Source organism: Mesoplodon densirostris, chromosome 19, assembly GCF_025265405.1.
Source record: "Mesoplodon densirostris isolate mMesDen1 chromosome 19, mMesDen1 primary haplotype, whole genome shotgun sequence".
In the NCBI taxonomy this organism is placed as follows: Eukaryota; Metazoa; Chordata; class Mammalia; order Artiodactyla; family Ziphiidae; genus Mesoplodon; species Mesoplodon densirostris.
This window is the reverse complement of record NC_082679.1, coordinates 29,049,803-29,076,939: the sequence shown is the minus strand read 5'-3', so window position 1 is coordinate 29,076,939 and position 27,137 is coordinate 29,049,803. Positions and strand designations below refer to the sequence as shown.

Genomic DNA, 27,137 nt, shown 5'->3' with positions numbered 1-27,137 from the left:
GAATCTTAGGGGCCATATCAGTCAAAGGCTCAGAAATACCAGGGGGGCCCAGCAAGGGTCAGGCCACCTAGAAATATTTGCATTTGGAAATACCGAGTGCTCTGGTCGATTTCAGGGGCATGAGCATATGCACTGGACTGGTGTGGACCATTCAGTTCAGGAAGACCTGCTGAGAGCCTCACTGGGTGGGCTCCGAGTGGCCTTACATGATCTGCTCTGTCTCAGACAACACAAAATCATCTGAGCTATTTAGAGCACTTACCACGTGCTGGGAGCACTTCTCAGGAAATTCCACCAATTAACTCCCTCAATCCTCCCGCTAGCTCTACGAGTAGATAATATTATTCTCCCCATTTTACAGATGAGGAAAGTGAGATGCAGAGAAGTTAAGGATCTTGGCCAAGTGGTGAAGGTGGGGTTTAAACCCAGCAAGTCTGGTTCAAGGGTCCTGTACTGCAAAGAGGCAACCTTGGGATCCCAAGCAGACATTATTAATTGATAGTGGCACTCTCCCCCTGCAAGCATAGATTTATCTGACCTCAGTATCCCACTCAAGCCAACACTGTAATAGCCATGACTGATTGATCTAAATTGACACCTTAAATTTATTTTCCATGCCTTGTCTAGTATTTTCAGGTCTGGTCTGTTTAGATCACCCTGTCAGGGGCTAGGTCTGCCCCTTACCTGCACTACGGTGACCCATTAGAAAGGACTTGGTGACCTTGGGAAAGCCTCAGGATTCTTATGTCTAAAATGACAATAGTAATATGTATCCTCTAGTATTACTCTGAGACTAAGAAATAACCTAAATTCTTCTATTTCAAGCACAAGGTAGGTGCTCAACAAATGTTTGTGGCCTGAACGATGATGTTGATGATGACGCTAGTTTTTATGGTTATTCTTTTAGAACAAAGAGCGAGTAGAAGAGAAAGGAGCAAAACCAAAGCACACGCTGAGCACCAGAGGCGTGCAAGCCGAGCTCAAGGGGCCTTGGGAAGGTGAGTGGGGCCCCGTTGGCTTTATCCCTCCTGCAAACCTAATTTCAGAATAAAACTACCACCACCACCCTAATATGATTACTGAAAAACTGCTGAAACTTATTCTTCTTCCTCTTTTTTTTTTTGCAGTTCTTTTTGTCCTTTATGCTTATTCCATTCTGTATTGCTGTTTATTTCACTTTGCTTTAAATTTTTATGGATCAGTTTTTTTAAGCACTTGGCCAACTTTAAAGTTTTTAAAGTTAATTTTCTTTTATAATCTTGCATAATATTTACATGGTTCCAAAGTCAAATTGACAAAACAAGGTATATTAAGAGAAGTCTAGCTTCTATGCATGTTCCCTGCATCCTATTTTCTCCCCTGCATATGTAACTATGTAAAAAAGTTTTTGTCTTATCTTTCCTTTGAGGTCCAGTCTCTTTAGACCACATTATAAGTGGTTATACACACACATATGCGTGCTCACATACACACACATGTGCATGCTCACATACACACAGCCTTCCTTCTTAGACAAACAGAAGCATACCACACACTTCTCCTCCTTGCTTTTCTCCACTGTATATCCTGAGATCACTCCATAGCCGCATATGGAGATATCCGTTTCTCCTTGTTTATGCCTGGGCGGCCCTGGTTTAGTCAACCAACCCTCTCCTGATGGTCACTTGTGTTATTTCCAGTCTGCCTATTATAAACATGGTGCACTGAATGGTCTTCTACATATTTTTCAGGATACCTTTGGGATAGGTTCTTCTACATAGGAGAGCATTTTTATCCTGCTTATTTTCCTATAGAGAGCCAGAAGGTGGACCTGCCAGAGGGGACAGTGGAGAGGTTGCCCCCCATCAGTGCTTCGGGGATAGGAGCTGACCTCCTTACGCAGGCAGAGGCCTCACCAGGGCAGGGAGACGGAGTTCCTGGCCCAGCCCAGGTACGCTCAGAGGTGGAAGCCAAAGCTCCTGTAGCATCCAGCGAGAACCCCAGAACGGGCCTGGAATTGTCTGTGGTGTCTGAAAGGGTCAGTGAGGCTCCCACCGGCCAGGAGGCTGCATCGGGTGCAGGACGAGGAACATCATCCAGTAGGCCTGACCCTCGGCCCTCGGAGGAGGGCATGAGGCTGACTCCAGCGCTGCCAGCCCAGGCCAAGTCAGCTCACGGTGGTGGAGAAACACCTCCAAGGTAAGGGATGTGCCTCCAAGCTGGGCAAGGGAAGGAATTAACTGCAGCTCCTGGGCTGGGGCCTGCTAAGGGGCCAGCTGCTCCTGTTTGAGTGTCCACTGTGTGTGCAGCTCTGGCTAGCCTCAAGACGAGAAGACAGGAGAAGGCCGAGGCCCTGCTTTCGGGAGCTTAGAGCACTGGTTCTTACCTGGCACCCATTAGAATTACTGGAAGGAATTTTTTAGATACGAATGCCCAGAGGTTCTGATTTATTCAGTCTGGAGTGAGGCTCAAGCATTGTTTTTTTGTTTATTTGTTTGTTTTTAAAGCTCCCCAGGTGAGTCCCATGTGGAACAAGACTGAGAGCAATAGTAGTAGCTATAATAATACTTAAAAGTGTTCACTGAACACATCCCAGGTGCCAGTCATTGGCTGAGCATTTCACAGACATCATGTCGTTTTACTCTCACAACCTCCCCAGGAGGCAAGTGTGGTTGGTGTCCCTGGTTTACTCATGATGGCACAGGGTCAGGTTGCCCAGGGCCACACAGCTAGGGATTCATAGAGCTGGAATCTGAATCCAGGTGTTTGTTCGTTTATTACAGAAGTATAGTTGATCTACAATATTTTATTAGTTTCAGGTATACAGCATAGGGATCAGAAGTTTTATAGTTTATACTCCATTAAAAGTTATTATAAGATAATGACTATAATTCCCTGGGTTATACAATATATCCTTGTTGTTGATCTAGTTTATACATGGTAGGTGTACCCTAATGAGCAACTCCCCACTTCACTCTCCCCACTGGTAACCAGTAGTTTGTTCTCTGTATCTATGAGTCTGTTTCTGTTTTGCTATATACCTTCATTTGTATTATTTTTTAGATTTCACATATAAGTGATATCATACAGTAATTCTTTCTCTGTCTGACTTATTTCACTAAGCATAATATTCTCTAGTTGTATCCATGTTGCTGCAAATGGCAGAATTTCATTCTTTTTTATGGCTGAGTAATATTCCATTATCTGTATATACCATGTCTACTTTATCCATTCATCTGTTGATGGACACTTGGTTTGCTTCCATATCTTGGCTATTGTAAATAGTGCTGCCATGAACATTGGGGCACATATATCTTTTTAAATAAATGATTTTGTTTTTTTCTGGATATATACCCAAGATTAGAATTGCTGAGTCATATGGTAGTTCTGTTTTTAGCTTTTTGAGGCACCTCAATACTGTTTTTCATAGACACTGCACCAATTTACATTCCCACCAACAGTGTACAAAGGTTCCTTTTTCTCCACATCCTTGCCAACATTTGTTATTTGTAGTCTTTTTTTTTTTGGCTGTGTTGGGTCTTCGTTGCTGCATGCAGGCTTTCTCTAGTTGTGGCAAGCAAGGGCTACTCTTTGTTGCAGTGTGCAGGCTTCTCATTGTGGTGGCTTCTCTTGTTGTGGAGCACGGGCGCTAGGCTTGCGGGCTTCAGTAGTTGCAGCATGGGGACTCAATAGTTGCGGCATGCGGGCCCTAGAGTGTGTGGGCTTCGGTAGTTGCGGCTCATGGGCTCAGTAGTTGTGGCTCGCGGGCTCTAGAGTGCAGGCTCAGTAGTTGTGGTGCACAGGCTTAGTTGCTCCACAGCATGTGGGATCTTCCCGGACCAGGGATCGAACCCGTGTCCCTGGCACTGGCAGGTGGATTCTTAACCACTGTGCCACGGGGGAAGTCCCTATTTGTAGTCTTTTTGATGATAGCTGTTCTGACAGGTGTGAGGTGATATCTCATTGCTGTTTTGATTTGCATTTCTCTAATAATTAGCAATGTTGAGCATCTTTTCATGTGCTTTTTGGCCATCTGTATGTCTTCTTTGGAGAAATGTCTATTCAGGTTTTCTGCCCATTTTTTCATTGGCTTGTTAGTTTTTTTCATATTGAACTATATGGGCTGTTTATATATTTTGGATATTAACCCCTTGTTGGTCATGTCATCTGCAAATATTTTCTCCCATTCAGTAGGTTGTCTTTTTATTTTTTCAATGTCTTTTCATTTTTCTTTTGCTGTGAAAAAGCTTTTAAGTTTAATTAGGCCCTGTTTCTTTGCTTTTATTTCTTTTGACTTAGAAGACAGATACAAAAAAAACAGTTACTATGATTTACATCATGGGCTGTTCTGACTGAACATTCTTTTCCAGGAGTTTTATGGTTTGGGGTCTTATATTTAGGTCTTTAATCCATTTTGGGTTTTTTTTAATTATATGGTGTGAGAAAATAGTCTAGTTTGATTCTTTGCATGTAGCTGTTCAGTTTTCCCAACAGTGTTTATCAAAGAGGCTGTCTTTTCCCAGTTGTATATTCTTGCCTCTTTTGTCATAGATTAATTGACCATAGGTGCATGAGTTTATTTCTGGACTCTCTGTTCTGTTCCATTGATCTATGTGTCTGTTTTTTGTGCCAGTACCATGATGTTTTGATTACTGTAGCTTTGTAATATAGCCTGAAGTCTGGGAGGGTGATACCTCCAGCTTTGTTCTTTTTTATCAAGATTGCTTTGGCACTTTAGGTCTTTTGTGTTTCCATATGAACTTTAGGATTATTTGTTCTCATTCTGTAAAAAATGTCATGGGTATTTTTATAAAGATTGCATTAAATCTGTAGATTGCTTTGAGTAGTATGGCCATTTTAACAATATTAATTCTTCCAATCCAAGAGCACGGGATATCTTTCCATTTCTTTGTATCATCTTCAATTTCCTTCATCAATGTTCTATAGTTTTCAGTATATAGGTCTTTCACCTTCTTTGTTAAGTTCCTTCCTAGGCATTTTAAAAATGTGATTTTAAAAGGGATTGTTTTTTACTTTCTCTTTCTGATAGTTCAACATTAGTGTATAGAAAAGCAACAGATTTCTGTATACTAATCTAGTGTCTGGCAATTTCATTTAATTTGTTTATTAGTTTTTATAGTTTATTTGCTTTATAGTTTTATATGTTTTATTGTTTGTTTATTTGTTTTATAGTTTTCAGATGGAGACTTTAGGGTTTTCTATTTAAAGTATCATGTCATCTGCAAATAGCGACAGTTTCACATCTTTCCTTCCAATCTGGGAAGGATTTCCTTCCAATCTGGGCCTTTTATTTCTTTTTCTTGTCTGATTGCTGTGGCTAGGTCTTCCAATATTATGTTAAATACAAGTGGAAAGAGTGGGATCCTTGTCTTGTTCCTGAATTCAGAGGAAAGACTTTTAGCTATTCACCACTGAGTGTGATGTTAGCTCTGAGTTTGTCATAAATGGCCTTTATTATGTTGAGATGTGTTCTCTCTATACCCACTTTGATGATAGTTTTTTATAATGAGTGGGTGTTGAAGTTTGTCAAATGTTTTTAGGCATCTATTGAGATGATCATGTGATTTTTATCCTTCCCTTTGTTAGTATGATGTATCACATTGATTGATTTGTGAATATTGAACCATCCTTGGGTCCCTGGAATAAATCCCACTTGATCATTGTTTACGATCCTTTTTATATATTGTTGGATTTAGTTTGCTAATATTTTGTTGAGGATTTTTGCATCTATTTTCATCAAAGATACTGGCCTATAATTTGCTTTTGTTGTAGTGTCTTTTTCTGATTTTGGTATCAGGGTAATGGTGGCCTCATAGAATTCATTTGAGAGTGTTCCATCCTCTTCAAGTTTTTGGACTAGTTTGAAAAGAATAAGCACTAGTTCTTTTTTATAGAACACAAAAGAGAATTACCCTGTGAAGCTGTCCAACCCTGGACTTTTGTTTGCTGGGAGTTTTTTTTTTTTAATTACAAATTCAGTTTCACTACTAGTGATCAGTCTGTTCAAATTGTCTGTTTGTTCTTGATTCAGTCTTGGCAGGTTGTATGTTTCTAGAAATTTGTTCTAGGTTGTCCAATTTGTTCACATATAACTGTTCATAGTATTCTTTTATGATTTTTTGTAGTTCTGTGGTATTGGTTGTTATTTACCCTCTTTCATTTCTTTTCTTGTTTGTTTTTTAATTGAAATATAGTTGATTTACAATGTTGTGTTACTTTCTGCTGTACAGCAAAGTGATTCCGTTATGCATATATATACAGCAAAGTGATTCAGTTATACATATATATACATTCTTTTAAAAAATATTCTTTTCCACTATGGTTTATCATAGGATAGTGAATATAGTTCTCTGTGCTCTACAGTAGGACCTTGTCCTCTTTCATTTCTTATTTTGTTTATTTGGGTCCTCTCTTCTTTCTTCTTGATTAGTGTGATTAAAAGTTTATCAATTTTGTTTGTCTTTACAAAAAACCAGTTCTTGGTTTCATTGATCTTTTCTATTGTGTTTTGATCTCTATTTTATTTATTTTCTCTTTAATGTTTATTTTTTCTTTCCTTCTGCTGACTTTGGGACTTCTTTGTTCTTCTTTTTCTAATTCCTTTAGGTGGTAGTTTAGGTTGCTTGATGTTTTTCTTGTTTCTTGAGGAAAGCCTGTATTGCTATCAGCTTCCCTCTTAGAACTGCTTTTACTGCATCCCACAGGTTTTGGAGTGTTGTGTTTCCATTTTCATTTGTCTCAAGGTATTTTCTGATTTCCTCTTTGATTTCATCATTGACCCATTGGGTTTTTTTTTTTTTTTTTTTTTTTTTGCGGTACGAGGGCCTCTCACTGTTGTGGCCTCTCCTGTTGTGGAGCACAGGCTCTGGACACGCAGGCTCAGCGGCCATGGCTCACGGGCCCAGCTGCTCCGCAGCATGTGGGATCTTCCCGGACTGGGGCACGAACCCTTGTCCCCTGCATCGGCAGGTGGACTCTCAACCACTGCGCCACCAGGGAAGCCCAGACCCATTGGTTTTTTAGTAGCATGTCGTTTAGTCTCCACATATCTGTTCTTGTTCCATTTTTCTTTCTGTAATTGATTTCTGATTTCATACCACTGTAGCTGGAAAAAATGCTTGATATAAGAATACACATTCAGGACTTCTCTGGTGGTGCAATGTTTAAGAATCTGCCTGCCTATGCAGGGGACATGGGTTTGAGCCCTGGTCTGGGAAGATCCCACGTGCCACTAAGCCCGTGTGCCACAACTACTGAGCTTGTGCTCTAGAGCCCATGAGCCACAACTATTGAAACCCGTGTGCCTAGAGCCTGTGCTCCACAACAAGTGAAGCCACCGCAATAAGAGAAGCCACCGCAATGAGAAGCTTGCATGCTGCAATGAAGAGTAGTCCCCACTCCCTGCAACTAGAGAAAGCCTGCACACAGCAACAAAGACCCAACACAGCCATAAATAAATAGATAAATTAATAAATACACATTCTTTTCAAGTACACATGGAATGTTCTTCAGGATAGATCACATGCTAGGCCACAGAGCAATTCTCAAAAAATTTAAGAGGATGGATCTAGGTTTTTGGACTCCAGAATCTGTGCCCCTAACCACTGTGCCATCCTGTTTTTTCAGGTCAGCATTTAGTTAAGTCCTACATACTATAATGGGGAGAGAATGATGGGTGTTCAGAGGTGGGAGGTCGGTATGGGCTGAATCAATCCAGGGGCTTTCAGAAAGATTATGCTTGGAGCTCTGGAGGTGGGGCTGTGTCCTAACTCTCAGGACTCAGTCTCATGAGCTGCCCTCAGCAGACATGGTGCAGGAAAATGAACAGCCAGAACTGCTGACTGTTAGGTCCTACCTAGCCCTGTGTTTTCCAGCAGTGTTCTCCAGGGGCAGGGCATCCTGGCCCCAGGCAGCCCACTGAAGGGCACTCTGATTCCTGGGCCTTTCTCTAAGGGGACCGGTGCCCTTCTGCACCTGCCCTTGACTGTCCTGATCTATAACTGAGTCCCCCAAGGCCTGGCTCAGGGAGAGGAGCTGGTGTCTGTGTATGCTGTGGTGGCTGGCAGGGAAGCCCAGTCCTTTTTCTGCCTTTGTTTTGGAAGGAAATATGAGTCCCCAGGAGACCTAAACAGCTGGAGGGAGGGATTCCTGGCAGGCATCCTTGGATCCTGGCCAAGGCTCTAAATGTGGAACCTAGGGTGGGGATGAACTTTCCATGAACTTGTTAGGGGCCCTAAAAGTATTCTGGGTGAGGGGGAAAGGTCTGTGTGTCAGTTTCAACCCTGAGTTGAATTTCAGACACCAGACTGGGCTCAGGAAGTGGGGCGATCACTGCCTACCCTCCCTCACCTAGCACATGGGTATATCTTGAGGAAAATGGATTGGCTGTGATTGGCAGTGGCTGCCTGTGTAGAGGATCCTTGGGCCCTTGCTGGACTTGGTGGAACAGAGTGCTGCAATCAATTAGCAATGCCTGCCCTGGGTGTGCTGTGCAGGAAGTGGGGAAGCCTTAGACACTCAGAGTGGCATGGGAATGCATGGCAGTACCTTGGGGTCATCCCATGCCCCCAGGTATGAAGACCAAGAGGAACTCAATGACTGTTGGCCTTCTTAGCTGGCTACCTGGTTACCTGGATATTCTTCCAGAAACTGGCTTCCTGCAGTTTCCCATGTCCCTTGGTTAAGACAAGGGCTGAGCTGGGCTTGGATGCCACCCTTCCCGTCCTACCCTGTCATCACCAACCCGTACTCACTCCTGAGGGAGTGTTGGGGGACTTTTGCTGCCTCCCACCCAAGGCTTAGCTGTGAACAGGCTGCCGAACCTGGTGCATTCAGAAGTAGGTACTGCTCTCAGAGGACCTGAGGCAGCTCAGAGAAGGGGCCTGGGCCTCCAGCTGCTAGGGAAAGCCTTAATTTTTTTAAAAAAAAAACATGGTTAAAAACTCATAACATAAAATTTACCATCTTAACCATTTTCAAGTGTACTAGTGTTAAGTATATTCATATTGCTGTGACACAGATCTCCAGAACTTTTTTGTCTTGTAAATCTGAAACTCTGTTACGATCAAACACCTCCACCCCAGATCATGATAACCACCTTTCTACTTTCTGTTGCTATGAATTTGACTATTGTAGGTCCTTCATGTAATTCACTCATTCATATATGTGGAATCAGTCTTTCTGTCACTGGCTTATTTCACTTAGCATAAAGTCCTCAAGGTTCATCCAGGTCAGAACTTCCTTCCTTTTTAAGGATGAATAATATTCCATTGTATGTATATGCTACATTTTTTAATCCATTCATCCATCACTGGACTATTGGGTTGCTTCCACATTTGGCTGTTGTGAATAATGCTGCTGTGAACATGGCTGTGCAAATCTCTTTGAGATTCTGCTTTCAGTTCTTTTGGATATATTTCCAGAAGTGGGATTGCTGGATCATATGGTAGTTCTATTTTTACATTTTTTAGGAACCGCCATACTGATTTCCACAGTGGTTGCACCATTTTAGGCTTCACTGTTAGAACCTCCTGCATTTGTACTTTCATTTCTTAGTCAACTCTCAGTACATCTCTGAGGTGTTACTGTCCCCGTTTGACAGAAGAGGTTGCTGAGGCTAGACTTGCCCAAACCCAGCCCTGTCCAGCAACCTGTGGCAGAACTATGGCCAGGATGGAGGCTGCCTGGCTCCCTCCTGAGACTCAGTCCATCCCAGACACTCACCCTCTCACCCCTGGCCCAACACTCATAGACCTCGGCAGTGGGGTTGTGAAGGGCAATCAGGGGGCAACTCTGAGAGGGAGGGTATGAAGCTCCCAGGATCAGGGTCTTCCCTCTGAATGTCAGGGCTTAGAAGGCCTTTCTGACCTCCAGCTGTCTTCCCAAACCACAATGCTGCTTGGTCTGGGTAGCACACATAGATGCAGTGGGCTCAGTGGCATGGCCCAGTGGTGCAGGGGGGCCTGTAGGGAGGCAGAGAGTTTCCTCAGCTGTGTAAGTGTGCAGGCCCAGCACAGCCAGGACTGTTTTATTCAGGAGAAACAGAAAGTCCAGACTCTTATGAGCAATTCCCTGATTTTACTAAAATGTGTCTGACCTGAAGCTTCAGTGTGATGTTTGACTTGGTTCACCCTTCTCTTCATTTAATGGAAGGGAAACTGAGGCCCAAAGAAGGGAGGGAAGAGCCCAGGTCTCCTGCCTCCTGGCCACGTTCCTCCTGGGGCAGAAGCACATTTCCAAGGGGCCACAGAGAGAGCTGGTGCCCACCTCCCCACTCCTCCCAATCCCCATCCAACACAGGTTGCTTCAAGTCTTTCCTGGATGCTGATCCAGTAGAATCCTGAGAGCTGGTGGCACCGTATGTCACTGAAGCCAGCCTCTCCCCTGGTGTCCTGTCTGGGCAGAGAAGGATAGGGAGTGGAATCTGCTGGTTTCAACTGCAAGCTAACTCTTACTATTATAACAACCCAAAGGACCCTTTTTTTTTTTTCTTCGGTACGCGGGCCTCTCACTGTTGTGGCCTCTCCCGCTGCGGAGCACAGGCTCCAGACGCGCAGGCTCAGCGGCCGTGGCTCATGGGCCCAGCATGTGGGATCTTCCCGGACCGGGTCACGAACCCGTGTCCCCTGCATCGGCAGGCGGACTCTCAACCACTGCGCCACCAGGGAAGCCCACCAAAGGGCCCTTTTTAACAGATGAGAAAACTGAGGCTAAGAGGCCATGGTCAGTGAATGGCAGCAGCAGGCATTTGAACCCAGGTCTGTTGTGACTCAAGTTCTTGCTTTTAACCTCAGGGCCACATTTCTCTCTGCCCCAGGATCTCCATCCATGTGCAGGAGACAGACACCCCTGGGGAGCTACTTGTGACACGAGGCGGCAGCCTCAGAACCACGCCCCCTGCAGAGGCTTCAGCAGCTGCCCATCCAGGTGAGCAGGACTCATCTGGGCCCAGGTGCTGCCCCCAGGCCCCTGGGACTGAGTCAGGAAAACATATCCCAAAAGGAGCCGGGGTGTTTTCCCCACTGTGGAAGCGGAGCAGCGACTGTGGAGCAAAGGACAAAGAGAAGCAGGGATCTGGGCCCGAGCCCGCCATGGCACCAAGCAGGGCCTGGAGGGACAAGGGAGCTGATGCCAGGACCCCAGGCCCGCAGCAGGACACAGGCCCAGGAGCAGGGAACCCCGAGCCTGGAAAAGACTGCACAGCCAGGGGCACGAGCGGAGCCGAAGCAGGAAGGAGGACACCCCCGGGAGCTGAGGCGAGCAGCCTGTTTCTGGGTAAGTGAGGGCATTGCTGTGTGCCCCGAGGTGAGTGAGTTTGAAAGGCCTACTCTGGGGGGCCTCCCTGAAGCTCCCAGGGAGAGTGAATGTGGGTGTTGGGGAGTCCAAGACTGGGAACAGCCTGCCAGCACATCCCAGGGCTGGAGACTAAGGCACGGAGATGCAGCAGGCTGAGCTCTTGTTGGCTCTAGCCATTGGAGAGGAGGGAACCCATGGGGCTCAACTCGGATTTCTCAAAGCCACCTGCCTGCCCGATACTATTGGTATCATTCTGGATTGAGACAGGGAAGGCTCCTGCTAAAAAGCAAATCCATTAACTGGTATATATAACCCACTATCAGCCATTTGCACCCAGTGGGCTGACTCTCATCCAGGATCGGGAAGGAACTGCTGACCTGCTTTCTGTCCCAGTGGTGGTGGGAGGCATCCTTGTGTTCCTGTGACCCAAAGGGCCTCAACTCCTCCAGCCCTTAGGGCCACACCCTTGTTGGTCTGAGCCCTCATCCCATATGGCTGCTGGAAGGCCACCATTTGCTGACTCCCTGTTCCAGAATTTCTGGAGGTCCCTGAGGAAGGGCTGAGCCTTCTGCAGGTCATCCTGGTGCCCCTTGCCAGTTCCGGGCTCCACAGTTGTTCAGTGCTGTGCTCTGACTTCTCTGGCTGCTTCTTCTCCCCTTGTATGACCCGGTCCAGATGTGAATATAGGCCTCCCTTAATCCCTGAAACACAGCTGAGAGCAGGCTGTGACTTTAGAGTCTTTTCTGAGACTTGAGATGGTGATAAAGCCAATGTTAGCTGAGGACTCCCTGTGAGCCTAGCCTCGGGCATTTGTGGTGGCATTTACCCTCACAGGCCTGTGGAGTGGAGACACGTGAAACACAGGAGGGGCTGAGAAGCACATTTAAGGTCACAAGGTCAGTGCTGACAGAGCCAGGATCCGACGGTTGGGCTCCGGAACAGAAGGCAGTTACTTTGTAGTGAAGGAGGCTTCAGACTGGAATTCTGGATGTGGATTCTCTGCGACACACCCAGAATCCAGGCTTTCCAGGGGCCCAGGAAACAACACAACCATGCAAATGTTACCCCCTTGTAGTCTAGGGCTTGGGCTCACCTTTGCAGACACAAAAAAGATACACAATATGCTCTCAAAGCAAATTCAGTCTTCTACTTTGGGGAGCAGAAAGTTGCTTGTGAGACAAACTAAGAGAAAATAGAAGTATTTCCCCTGCTCTGGGTCCAGGGTTGCGGAGGTCATGGAGTTGTCCCTGGAACAGTCTGAGTGTTCCTTCGATAAGCCCCCAACAAACTGGCAGAAGCCGTTGTTGAACCAAGTGGGTCTGGGACTGGGGGTGGGGGGAGCTGAGAGGTGGGGACGGCACGAAGGAGGCTCACAGGCTGCTGTCTCCCAAACAGACGACAGTCCAGCCCCGCCAGCCCCCTTCGAGCATCGGGTGGTGAGTGTCAGGGAGACCTCGACCTCAGCGGGCTACACAGTGTGCCAGCACGAAGTCCTGGGAGGGTAAGCTGGCTTTCTGCCTCAATGAGGGGAGGGGTGGGGCAACTGGACAGCTGGGTGCTGCTGACGGTTCTCGGGAACTGATTGATGGAGCCACCGCCAGGAGTGGGATGTCCCACACAGCATGAGAGTGAACGGAGAGCTCACAAAGAGTGGGTGAGGAGATATCTGCGGAGTGCAGGAGGGACCGCATGGTGTGAGTGAGATGAAGTGTAGGGTGCAGGAGGGCCTACAGTGCGGGCCTGGGACCCGTGTACTGGAGGTAGCACGGGAGCCGACATGGGGTGGGGTAAGAGGGATGTCCTCTAGGGTGCAGGACGGCCTGGGTGGTGTGGGTGGAGAGAACACCCCCTGGGGTGCAGGGTGGCCTAGGTGGTGTGGGTGATGGGGACACCACCTGGGGTGCAGGATGACCTGGGTTCTGTGGGCTGGGGGGACACCCTCTGGGGTGCAGAATGGCCCACACATATGGGTGAAGAAGCTCTTTTCCAGGTTCAGAGCCCGTGTAGTGTGGGGGTGGTGACTGATAACTCTGGGGTGCAGGGTAATCCCTGTGGTGTGTGCGGAGAAGAGGTAGGACCAGAAAGCCCAGGGTCCAGGATGGGGCTGGCCCACCACGTGCGGGTTGTGCTTCTGGGGCTCTGAGACTGCTCTGTCATCATATCTCTGCAGGGGCCGGTTTGGCCAGGTCCACAGATGCACGGAGAAGGCCACGGGCCTCTCGCTGGCGGCCAAGATCATCAAAGTGAAGAGTGCCAAGGACCGGGTGAGGTTTTTGCCCCAGGCCAGTGGGTGTCCTAGGCCCCTGGATTCCTTCACATCCCCCTGGGCCACCCTGGGCCCCACACTGCCCCAGGCCCCTCCACTCTGAGCAGGAAACCTAGCCACCTTTCCTGCCTCTTTTCCATGACTCCCACACTCCAGTCAGCAGGTCACCTTGAACCCTGGGCAACAGGTCCTCCTGGACCTCCAGGGTTCCTTTTTGGGCCTCAGGTTTCCTATCTGTGAAATGGGTGGGCCCTTGCTGCTGTAAGAAGCTGGTGTGGGTGGTGAGTTGAGGAAAGCTGGTGTGAGAACAGGAAATGGGGTGCAGGGTGGGGGGTGTGTGTCTTGGGAGGGGCAGCTGACTTCTCTTCCTGACCCATTTCTTGGAAACTCCTGTCCCCTCCGGCTCCACAAGGAGGATGTGAAGAACGAGATCAACATCATGAACCAGCTCAGCCATGTGAACCTGATCCAGCTCTACGATGCCTTTGAGAGCAAGAACAGCTTTACCCTTGTCATGGAGTAGTGAGCATGGGAGGCGGGGCCAGGGCTCGGGTTGGGGCTGGGAGCTGAGATTCCAGCAAAACTCTCCCTTTCCTTCCCCTCTCAGTGACACCCAGGGAAAGGCATCACCTCCTCTGCCTGACCTCCAACATAGAGCACAGAGGACAAAGCCATTTGTCACAAACCAGCAGCCAGTGAACCTGATTTGACCTACAGATATTGTTTGGCCTACACAATTTTTAGTAATTTTGATTTAGTTGTTAACAAAATTTAGTTGTTAGTTGGAAATTGGGAAATTTCACATTAAAACCTAGATGTCTAGCTTTTCTTGCAAATATAAAAGATCTAGTAATGCTGGATCTACATTTCCAGTTGGAAATGGTGTGATGGAGCTCATAGTAACTGACCTTTGTAGACGGGGCAATCAAACTCCCATTTGCTACAGTCCCTATCACTTCCAGCTACCCATGACGTTGAGGCCAGGGGCTCAGGGGACATTTATTATTGTGCTTGTGTTGCTATTTTCCTTCTGGTAGGACTGAGGATAGTGAAATATTTGTCTTGTCAGTTCTCTATAAAAAGTGGAAAAAGAAGTTAGACTAAGGGCTATGTGTTCTAAGAAAAGTTTTGTCTTACAATCTGGTCTGATTTAGGCTTCTTGCCATGTAGGTACTAATTGGCCGCTGTAGGCCAATGAGTTTACAACCTTGGCCTAGAGTATCAAGAGTGAGTATCCAGAGTGAGCCTGGATGACCAACACTGCAGATAAGCCCCAGTCTCCCATTTGGCCCATCACTTCCTTTTTACCACCCATACTCTGAGCTGGGAATGGACAAGAGCAAAGGTCCCCGTAAAACCCCAGATGGCCGTGGCACCCTTGGGCTCACCTGGTGACGAGTAGACCAGTCTTCTGAGAGCCTTGCTCAGTCAGTGCCTGCCTCTTCCTTTGCCCTGGCAGTGTGGATGGGGGTGAGCTCTTTGACCGGATCACAGAAGAGAAGTACCACCTGACCGAACTGGATGTGGTGTTGTTCACCAAGCAGATCTGCGAGGGTGTGCAATACTTCCATCAGCAGTACGTCCTGCACTTGGACCTCAAGGTCAGGCTCCGCCCTGGGCATGTGGCGGTTGGGTGCCCCGGTTCCTGAGCCTCTGCTGCTCTCTCATCTCTGAGAGCTCTGTCAGCACCCAATCCTGGCTTCCATTCCTTGCTCTGCCATTGCCTACTTCTGGAGTCTAGGGCAGGCCAAGTCTCTGAGCCTCAGTTCCTCCATCTATGACATGTGGAAAATAGGTACCTCATTAAGTGTTCTTTGAAGATCAAATGATACAGTGAGTTTTTTCTATAAAAAAATATCTAAGATTAGTTTTTAAAAACTAAAATAGAAACATATGCATGTGGTAACAAATATAGACAATATAGAAATGTATGAAATGCACAGTGAAAGCTCTTCCCACTCAGTCTCTGTGCTGAGAGGTCTTCTGTATTAGCAATTTGGTATGACAAACACACACACACAAAAGGGATCATACTATACATCTTGTTTTTAAACTTGCCTTTTTAAGTTAACAGTACACTGTAGATTCTCTTTAAAGGCCATGGTATAGTCCATTGAATGAATGCATTACAGCTTCTTTTGTCTACTTGACAAAAAGTAAGCACGTGGTAGCCATTCTTTTCTTTCTTTTTTGTACATGGGTTTATTTCTGGGTTGTCTATTCTGCTCCATTGATCTACATGTCTGCCATTTTATGCTGATATTATACTATTTTGATTGGTGTAGCTTAGTTATAGTTTGAGATCAGGAAGTGTGATGCCTCCAATTTTTTAGATTCTACTTATAACTGAGATCATACAGTAAGTGTCTTTCTCTGTCTGACTTACTTCACTTTGCATAATGCCGTCAAGTTCCATCTTGTCACAAATGGCAGAATTTCCTTCTTTTTTATGGCTGAATAATATTCCACTGTGTGTGTGTGTATGTATATATATATGTGTATATATGTGTGTGTGTGTGTGTATATATATATATATATTATATATATATATATATATATATATATATATAATTCCTTAATTTTTTGAGGATCATCCACACTGTTTCCATAATGGCTACACCAATTTATTAATACATTCCCACCAACAGTGCACAATGTTTCCCTTTTCTCTACATCCTCACCAACACTTGTTATCTCTTGTTTTTTTGATGACATATATTCTAACAGGTTTAAAGTGATATCTCATGGTGGTTTTGATTTGCATGGTGGCCATTGCTGTGGTTTTTCTACTCCACTGGCAGAACAGGAAGATATTTCTCTACTACCCCTGTCAGGAATTTCTGTGGCTCTCCACAGAAGATGGGAAGTGTGTTGTCTGGACCTACATGTGTACACGTTGCTCCTTCTGACCATCTTTCCTGATAAGGTTGTGGTACTATGAAAAATGGTGGAGATGGTGGGGAATTGGCCTCAAGCTTCCCTGCTTACTAGAGCTAATTCCAGAGCCTCTGGACCAGCTGCTTGTGGGATGAGCAGTTAGGAGAAGCTAGGATTCTGCTCTGTGATTCAGGGTCAATGAACAGACTTTGGGGCAACGCCTGTGACACTACAGCAGGAGACAATTATTGCCAAGGTCTGTTTCCCATCTAGAAGCAGGGCTTGTGTTACTTCAGCCTCTTCCTGGCCATGAAATCTTGCATAAGTTTCTTGATCTTAGTGATTGATTTTGCATAAGCTCATCAGTTGAAAAGTGGGGAATGATAATACCTACCTCCTAGGAATATTGGTTGATTTAAAATATGGAGAAAGAGCTCAGAGCTGCTCTGTCCAATATAATAGACACTAGCCACATTTGCCTTTTTTTCTTCTTTTTCCTTTTCTTTTCTTTCTTTCTTTCTTTCTTTTTTTTTTTTTCACTGTGCCGTGTGGCATCTTTGTTCCCCAACCAGGAATCAAACCCGTGCCCCCTGAAGTGGAAGTGTGGAGTCTTGATCCCTGGACTGCCAGGGAAGCCCCACATTTCACTATTAAGCACTTGAAATATAACTAGTGTGAGCAAGGAACTGAATTTTAAAGTTTATTAATTTAAATCTAAAGACTGACACAATTAAATTATTGAAAAACATTAAGTATATTTGGAACAATTTCAATATGTTAATTTGCTTTTCAAAAGCTATAAATTTCATCAAATCTAAATACAAATAATTCATGAGATCTAAATACATCTAAAGTATTTCTGATGAAAATTTAGTGTCTGATTTGAGATGTGCTATAAATGTAAAATGCACACTGGACTTCAAAGGCAATATGATAAAAATAATGGAAAATGTTTCATCGATATTTTTTATTTTGGTAACCTATTGAAATGGTAGTGTTTTTGATATATCAGGCCAGATAAAATTATTATTAAAATTAAGTTTTAGAAAATACTTTGAGATGAATGAAAATGAGAACACAACATGCCAAGACTTATGGGGGTGCATCTAAACTAGGAATGAAATTTGTAGCTGCAAACACTTATATATTAAAAAGAAGATCTCAAACCAATAATCTAACATTCCATCTTAAGAAACTAGAAAAAGAAGAGCAAGCTAAACTCAAAGCAAGCAGAGGATACAAATAAGAAAGGTTAGAGCAGAAATAATTGAAACAGAGAACAGAGAAACAGTAGAGAAAATCAATGAAACCAAAAGTTGGTTCTTTGAAAAGATCAATAAATTGACAAATCTTTAGCTATATTGAACTAGAGAGAAGACTCAAATTACTAAAATGAATGGAATGAAAGAGGGGACATCACTACTAGCCTTACAGAAATAAAAAAAGATTATAAGGGAATGTTATGAAAAACTGTATGCCAGTAAATTAGATAATGTAGATAAAATGGATGAATTCCCCAAAAAGACACAAACTTCTGAAAACTCACTCAAAAGGAATAGAAAATCTGAATATACTTATAACAAGTAAAACAATCAAATTGGTGTAAAAGACTACCCACAAAGAAAAACCTAGGCCCATATGGCTTCACTGGTGAATTCTACCAAATGTTTAAAGAATTAATACCAATCCTTCACAAACTGTTCCAAAAATTAGAAGAGAATAAAGCACTTCCTCACTCATTTTATGAGACCAGACTTATCCTGATTCCAAAACCAGGCAGACATCACTTCTTGTGATGAAACTACAGACAAATATCCCTTGTGAATATAGATGTAAAAATTCTCAATAAAAAATTAGTAAACTGAATACAGCAACATTTAAAAAGGATTATACAGGGCTTCCCTGGTGGCGCAGTGGTTGAGAGTCCTCCTGCCGATGCAGGGGACACGGGTTTGTGCCCTGGTCTGGGAAGATCCCACATGCCGCAGAGCGGCTGGGCCCGTGAGCCATGGCTGCTGAGCCTGCGCATCCGGAGCCTGTGCTCCGCAGCGGGAGAGGGCAGAGCAGTGATAGGCCTGCATACCGCAAAAAAAAAAAAGGATTATACACATCACAAAGTGGGATTTGTCCCAAGAGTGCAAGGTTGGTTTAACATATGAAAAAATCAATCAATGTAATATGCCATATTAAAAGAATAAAGGGCAACATCACATGATCATTTTAGTAGCTGCAGAAAAATCACTTGACAAAATCAAACAACTTTTCATGATGAAAACACTAAACAAATTAAGTATAGAAGAGAACTCCTTAACCTGATAAAGGCCATCTATGAAAAACACACAGCTAATATTAAACTTAATGGTAAAATGTTGAATGTTTTCCTTTTAACATCAGGAACAAGACACGGGTGTATATTCTTGCCGTTTCTATTAAACATTGTACTTGTGGTTCTAACCAGGGCAATTAGGCAAGAGAATAAATAAAAGACATCCAGACTGGAGAGGAAAATGTAAAATTCTATTCACAGATGACATGATTTTGTATATAGAAAATCCTAAGGAGGGTGGAGGGAAACTATTAGAACTAATAAATGAGTTCAACAATGTTGCAGGATGTAAGATGTAAAAATCAATTGTATTTCCATACATTAGCAGTTGGCATTCTGTAAATAAAATTAAGAAAACTATTTCATTTACAGTAGCATCAGAAAGAATAAAATACTTAGAAATGAATTTGACCAAAGATGTATAAGCCTTATATTCTGAAAACTATGAAACATTGTTGAAAGAAATTAAGGATGGCATAAGTAAATGGAAAGACATCCCATATTCATAGATCAGAAAACTTAATATTGTTAAGATGGCAATACTCTCCAAAATGATCTGTATGTTCAGTGCAATTCTATCAAAATCACAGCTGGCTTGTTTGCAGAAATTAATGATCTAATCCTAAAATTCAGATGGAAATTTATGGGACCCAGAATAGCAAAAACAATCTTGAAAAAGAAGGACAAATTTGGAGGACTCACATTTCCCGACTTCAAAACTTACTACTAAGCTACAGAAATCAAAACTGTATTATGATGTAAGGACAGACAGACAGATCAATGGAATACAATTGAGAGTCCAGAATTAAACCCTTATATTTGTGATCAATAGATTTTTGAAAAAAGTGCCATGACAATTCAATAGGCAAAGAATAGTCTTTTCAACAAATGGTGCTAGGACACCATGCTTGACAGCCACATGAAAGTTGAACCCCTACCTCGTAATATATACAAAAATTAACTCAAAATGGATATAGACCTAAATGTAAGAGCTAAAACTATAAAGTTCTTAGAAGAAAGCATAGGAGTATATTATATATGAATCAAAAGCTCAAGCTAGAAGAGCAAAGTTGATAAATTAGACTTCATTAAAATTAGAAACCATTACGTTTCGAAGGACACCATAATGAAAATGAAATAACAGCCCACAGAATGGGAGAAAATATTTTCAAATCATATATCTGATAAAGGACTTGTATCTAGGGTATATAAAGAACTCTTACAACTCATTGAGAAAGACAAATTTGAAAATGGGCAAAGGATTTGAATAGACATTTATCCAATGAGGATATAAAAATGGCCAATAAGCACATGAAAAGATTTTTAACACCATTAGTCAAAAGAGAAATGTAAATCAAAACTACAATGAGATACTATTTCACACCCATTGGATTAGCTAAAATAAAAAATAAAAATGGCAGACAAGAAGTGTTACTAGGATTTGGAGAAATTGGAACTCTCGTACATTGCTGGTGGGATTGTAAAGTTGTGCATCCACTTTAGAAAACAATTTGGCAGTTCCTATAATGTTAAACAAAGAGTTATCATATGACCCAGCAATTTCACTTCTAGGCATATACTCAAGAATTGAAAACACAAGTCAACACAAAAACTTGTACACAAATGTCCTTAGCAGCATTATGCATAATAGCCAAAAAGTAGAAACAACCCCAATGTTTACTAACTGATGAATAGATAAATAAAATGTGGTAGGTACTGTCCTTACAATGAATATTATTCAGCCATGAAAAGGAATCAAGTACGGGTACATGGATTAACCTTGAAAATATTATGCTGACTGAAAGAAATCAGATGCCAAAGGTCACATATTTATGATTCATATGATTCCATTTATATGAAATGACCAGAACAGGCAAATCTACAGAGACAGAAAGTACATTAGTGATTGCCAGGAGTTGTGGGTGAGGAGGATGGAGAGTGACTGCTGATGAATATGGGTTTTTTTTTTTTGAAATGATGAAAATGTTCTAAAATTAGATAGTGGTGAACTACCTACTGAAAACCATTGAATTGTACACTTTAAAATGGTAATTTTTTAATGATCTCATGTTTTATTATTTATTTATTATTTATGTTTATATTTCAATAATGCTTTTAGGAAAATTAAGTTCACCTATTTCTTTTTACTTATTTAATGTGGCTATTAGAAAATTTTGAATTATATATGTAGCTCATGTTATATTCCTATTGGACAGTGTTGTTCTAGACCTTACAAAGAAGACATGAAGATTTTTTTTTTAGTTTTATTTATTTATTAGGATTTTTAAATTAATTAATTTATTTTTGGCTGCATTGGGTCTTCATTGCTGCATGCGGGCTTTCTCTGATTGTGGCGAGTGGGGGCTACTCTTCCTTGTGGTGCGCAAGCTTCTCATTGCAGTGGCTTCTCTTGCTGCGGAGCATGGGCTCTAGGTGCATGGGCTTCAGTAGTTGTGGCAGGTGGTCTCAGTAGTTGTGGCTCACAGGCTCTAGAGCACAGGCTCAGTAGTTGTGGCGCACAGGCCCAGCTGTTCTGCGGCATGTGGGATCTTCCCTGACCAGGGCTCGAGCCCGTGTCCCCTGCATTGGCAGGTGGATTCTTTTTTTTTTTTTTTTTTCTTTTTGCGGTATGTGGGCCTCTCACTGTTGTGGCCTCTCCCGTTGCGGAGCACAGGCTCCGGATGCGCAGGCCCAGCGGCCATGGCTCACGGGCCCAGCCGCTCCGCGGCATATGGGATCCTCCCAGACCGGGGCACGAACCCGTATCCCCTGCATCGGCAGGCGGACTCTTAACCACTGCGCCACCAGGGAGGCCCGGCAGGTGGATTCTTAACCACTGCACCACCAGGGAAGTCCCAAGACATGAAGATTCTTAATCATCAATTTCCTGAACCTATCTGAGGAATGTCACAACTGCTTTGTAACATAAATAACAATAAAAACTTCTGTTAGGAGAAATAGTACCTGACATTTGCTTCATAAGCTGGAAAGTTTTTAATGGATACTATGTCATTTGATCTTCACACCCTCCCAGGAGGAAGGCAGGAAGAGGTTATTATTCCCATTTTACAGATGGAGACACTGAGTTTCCGGAATGGGAAAGTACTCACCTAGGGCTAGGGACCCTGGTAACGGACTCCTGGACCTCAGGCACTGGCCTTAGGTCTCTAGATCCTTTATACCATAAGCCCTCCATCTGCCCTCCACCCCTACCCTTATCCAAATTTGTCTGGCACAAGCAACGAGAATCGTTCCAGTCTCCCTCAGGGCCTCCAAGCTGATCTGAAACACTTAAGAGAAGTAAATCAAGTCCAGCACCTCCATCCCGTGGGTCACAGCTGTCACCACAAAATGGCAGGTTGACATTTTGCAGCTCTGATCTCCTTGACCAAACTACTGCAGATTTGGTCCCACCCCTGAGATTCTGATGTAATCAGGTCAGGGTTGGGGCCTGGGTGTTGGGACTTTTGAGGACTTCCCTGATGATTCTAGCGTGCAGCCAGGGTTTGGAGCTGCCACCCCAAGCCAATGGTCACAAACAATCAGCTTGTGGGCCAAATCCGCATCCCAGACATGTCGTGTTTGATTCCTATTCATGATGAATGCATGTTTAAATTGGATTAAGTTGTCAATTTAAAAGCACGGAATTTTCACTTAAACCTGGATTTCTGGTTTCCCTTGAGGACTGAGGAACTCTGGCGACTGGGCCCTGCATTCCTGTGTGGTGGCCAGTGCCTGGAGCTGACCAGTGGCTGCCCCTTTACACAGGGCAGGAGTTCTCCAGTTCCCCACTGTCCATACCACTGCTTATTGTCTCACACTAGCCCACATCATTTATTTTCAATATCTATCCATCCCTATAGGGCTGCCCTGTAGGGCTTTCCCTTGCAGGCTGGGAAACTGAGGCCTATTGACAAATAAGTGTGGGAACTCAGACCTTCTTAGCTGTTGATTAAGCTATGCTAACTTCTCTTTCTTTCCCAGCCTGAGAACGTACTGTGTGTCAATCAGACGGGACACCAAATTAAGATCATTGACTTTGGGCTGGCCAGAAGGTAAGGGAGTTTTATTTCGGTGCTTTGACAGAACTCCTTGGAAACTCTTGGTGGCTCTCTTTGGACATGGTTACCCACAACTCAGCCAATTTTTGAGTTTTGGGACTGATATGAGAAAGCTCTCTCACTGAGGCTGGTGGCCTTCACAAAGACTGCGTAGAGAGGCCTTGTAACTACTGCAGGGGGCGGCTTTGTGCTGCGGGCTCTGCTTCTCCTTAAAAGGCTGTGGGATTAACAGTATTTCAAACCACCTGTGTGAACAGAGAGGGGAGTGATAAAGGGGGTCACTGAATGGGGGTGCTGGGCAGCTCCTTCTATTCATTCCCCAGGCCTCCTGGGGCCAAGATGTACTGGGCTGTGTGATGCATTCGTCACCAACCCTGCCCTCCAGAAAATGAGTAGGTTAAATAGGATGGTGCCATGGGTAAGTGGTTCTGGGCACTCAAGACTGGGTTAGATCTTGGTAAAATGGTGATACAATGCAGTGCCCGCTGATATGGGCAATTATGAAGTCTAAATGAGATAATACATCAGCAGTGGAGACCCATCCTATGAGGGTGATTAGGTTCTCAAGTTTCAGTGCATAAAGTTAACATCATATATAATTTAAAAAACATCTTAAAGTCCCTTAAAATGCCTAAAGCCTAGTGACGTATAGTTTTACTGTTGGATCCTGTCCAGTCTCATGCTTGATGAACACCATGTCTCTGCAGGGCTCTTGCCCATGGCGTGCACACCCAGTGGCGTGGTTGTAGCAGACCCTTGGCATTGGGGAGGGCATCCACAGTCTGTGAAGATGGCAATAAATGTATGTTCATCCTCCAGGCTTCCTCCAGAATTCTATTTACACCAAGAATGACATTTCTCTGAGAATCACATACTTTCTAGATACGTCTTCACACCACGGCTTCAAATCTTGAAATTTTCTCTTACTCTAATGGTCATTTTCCACACAGAAGTTGTTTTTGTCACTTTCTGAGCCTTGCAGCATCTACCACTCCATCCACAAGGGGAGAAAGGAGCACTTCATCTCCATGGTGGTAGAACCGTGCCTGAGCTCAGCCTCGGTGTCCAGCACTGGCCTCCCAGAGGGGGCATTCAAACCCACAATGGTGGTCTTCTTAGGTCACTTCCCCAGTGGTTGGAGAGGTAATGTCACCTTTTTGCAGGTGTGAAAGGTGCATTTTCAGGGCCCCACATGATGGATGGGAGACTAAGTGTGGTATTGGAGCAACAGCAGAGGGAAGTTCTTATCACAGCGCTGTACCTTCAGGGTCTGCACTACACAGCGTACTGCATTTCATGAACAGTCCCAAATCCCCCAACCCAGATGCCTGAAAATCACACTCAATCCATAATGTAAAAAAATTGCTTAATATTTTCCCAAATAATGTTATATAAAATTGGGATGCATCCTATACACTTGCACACCTTATGCACCAGGGCGTGTTTCTCAACCTATTTTTCATGTCTCCACCTGCCCCACAAAGAGCGTTTTTAACCATTTCTTTCCTAATCCCTCGGTCTCTTCCTTATGAAATGTAATGCCACAGGTGTATTGTGTATCTGCTGTGTACTGTGGCCCTTTGGAGAGCTGCAGGACGTTGTAATAGCTAAGATTTTTTTGCCCTCCCCCCAAGAACCACTGTTCCCTCACTGTGGGGCAATATATTCTTCATCCAGACCTCACACACTAGTGTATGCAGGACCCTACCAAATGCCAGGTGACCAATTGCCAAATGAGGATTTACAGTGACACACTGTGAATTCAGAGCAAGAAGTAACCACCTGAGGTTCCTGGAGTCTGGGACGTCTCTGAGCAGCCAGAAGAGACGAATGGACAGGGTTTTGTTACCTGTAGGCAGTAGTGTGCTGGTAAATGTTTAACAACCCGCTACGGCTGGGGCGTGAGAGGAGGTGGGGTTGATTTGTAACCTTTGCTAACTTTGGCTTTCAAGCTACCAACATGACGTCACTGAGTGCAGAGTTGGGAGGAGACGTGCACCATTGGTTCTCGTGCACCCGCGAGAACCGGCTCCAGCACGACTCTGCGTGGAGTGGGGCGGGAGGGATAGTGTCAGTTAAGGACCAAGAATAGGGTGCGCACTGCGCATGAGCAGGCTGGCCTGGGGGAAGGCAGGAGCTGTGGGTGGGACTGGGGAAGGAAGACACAGTAGAAGGTGAGGGCACTAATGAGGCATCCTGAGTAGGGAGGCTCAGAGGTTGGAATGGTATCCAATAGGCTACTGAGTCTCAGATGGTGGGGGGTGAAAAGGGTTGTAGGCCAATTTACCGAAAATCGATTAGTCAAAATCTATCCCCAATACACACTACTATATATAAAATAGGTAACCAACAAGGGCCAACTGTATAGCACAGGGAACTATAGTCAATATTTTGTAATAGCCTATAATGGAAAAGAATCTAAAAAGGAATATATATATATATATATATATATATATATATATATATATATATATAACTGAATCACTTTGCTTTACACCTGAAACAAACACAACATCGTAAATCTATATTTCAATAAAAATTTTAAAAAATGTATTCCAAACTGTCAGTCAAATTTGTTAATCTGGTTAAGGGCATTAATGGCAATAATTTTGCCAGTGGGACCAGAGGTAGAGGGCAAGTTCAAGAAAATAAACACAGGGAGCCATATTTTTAATTTTAATTTTAATTTTTTGGCTGCACGGCATGTGGGATCTTAGTTCCCTGACCAGGGATCGAACCTGCACCCCCTGCATTGGGAGCATGGAGTCTTACCTACTGGACCACCAGGGAACTCCCAGGGAGCCATATTTAAGAGAAAGCCACCCACGAAAAACTGCCGGGCACTGGAGAAGTGCAGGTGTCAGAAAACGTGGTACTCAGGAAATTGCACTTAGTGGAACTGGGCTGACAGGTTCACAGGTTCTGGCTGTGAGATGAAAGGAAAACATCAAAAACATCCTCAATAGTCTGGCAAACTGGTCATTCAGCAAAAAGATTCTATGGCAGATTGGTTTTTGACAAATTGGCCTGCTTCCTGGGAAGTGTGTCCTTCTAAAAGGAGGGATCTGTGGGGGGAATGTGCAGTTTGAGAGAGCATGCTTTATGCTCCAGAATAGTTAAATGTTTGTAAAGAGGGAGGAAATGACAAATTTTCCCCATAACACGAACTATAGAAAGTACAGTTGTATTTCTGGGTGGGGCTGTGAGAAGGCGCTGAGATTGTGAGTGCAGGTATGACCTCCAGTAGAGTGGGGCCATACAAATCTTCAGAGACTCTGACATCTAGCAAAAGGGACCAGGTTTTTTTTTTTTTTTTTTCTTTTGTGGTACGCGGGCCTCTCACTGTTGTGGCCTCTCCCGTTGCGGAGCACAGGCTTCGGACGCTCAGGCTCAGCAGCCATGGCTCATGGGCCCAGACGCTCCGTGGCATGTGGGATCTTCCCGGACCGGGGCACGAACCCGTGTCCCCTGCATCGGCAGGTGGACTCTCAACCACTGTGCCACCAGGGAAGCCCAAGAGGGACCAGTTTTACACCAGGCTGGGTGGTGAGAGTCATCAGTGGGTCTAAGTAGGGACATGTCAAGGGGTCGAGAACGGAGACAGAATGGGAAGTACCTTGTTTAATTATCTTGGTCTCCAGAATGTTGGGTGCAGGGATGAGCCTCCTGACTCCCAGTCCAGTGCTCAGATTGGAATCTAAGCCCATTTCATCAGATCCTTTGGCAGGGCGAGGAGGTGCCTATCTCAAACATTATGAGGCTGCAACCTTATATGTGACCTTATGATCACAGAGGGCCTCGCGCTGGGAATCTGGAGAGGGGGGTCTTAGTGGATATTTTGACACAGCTTTGGGGTGGTTGGATCAGTTAACTATTGCTACAGTACTGATGTATAACAAATCACCCCCAAATGCAGTGACTTAAGACACCAATTGTTTATTTTCCTCCACATATTTTCGAGTCAGCTGGGGAATTAGTATGCTGGACCCAACTTATACTAGCTCCTGATAAGGAACCTTGTAAGTCAGTTGATAAACATAGCCATTTTTAAAAATTAAATTGTATAAGCTTACAATTAAATAAATTATTTAAAAACAAAGATATTACATTTTAAAAAGTTAACACTTCCTAATTATTTCACTACATTTCACAATTATTTATGCTCATGAGTTTATTTACGCAGATTGTTATCTATATGGTGGAAAGACTATAGAATAGTGTGCTATTGCCGATCTCTTCCCACCTCTTCATTCAGTGACATGGTGATGGTACTTTTAAATCAGACACAGTGAAATCAGTATTTACATGATTG

General features: G+C 44.2%; 1 protein-coding gene across 2 annotated transcripts in view; it reads left to right on the top strand.

Annotated features, from left to right (window-relative positions):
- MYLK3 (myosin light chain kinase 3) overlaps nucleotides 1-27,137 on the top strand; it is a 58,127-nt gene that overhangs the window by 18,160 nt on the left and 12,830 nt on the right. For both annotated transcript variants that reach the window (XM_060084026.1, XM_060084025.1), the window contains exons 2-9: nucleotides 908-998; nucleotides 1,794-2,178; nucleotides 10,817-11,274; nucleotides 12,691-12,796; nucleotides 13,466-13,559; nucleotides 13,974-14,083; nucleotides 15,021-15,162; nucleotides 22,749-22,819. In XM_060084026.1, the coding sequence (XP_059940009.1) occupies nucleotides 908-998; nucleotides 1,794-2,178; nucleotides 10,817-11,274; nucleotides 12,691-12,796; nucleotides 13,466-13,559; nucleotides 13,974-14,083; nucleotides 15,021-15,162; nucleotides 22,749-22,819 (1,457 nt within the window). The remainder of the gene's footprint in view (nucleotides 1-907; nucleotides 999-1,793; nucleotides 2,179-10,816; nucleotides 11,275-12,690; nucleotides 12,797-13,465; nucleotides 13,560-13,973; nucleotides 14,084-15,020; nucleotides 15,163-22,748; nucleotides 22,820-27,137) is intronic.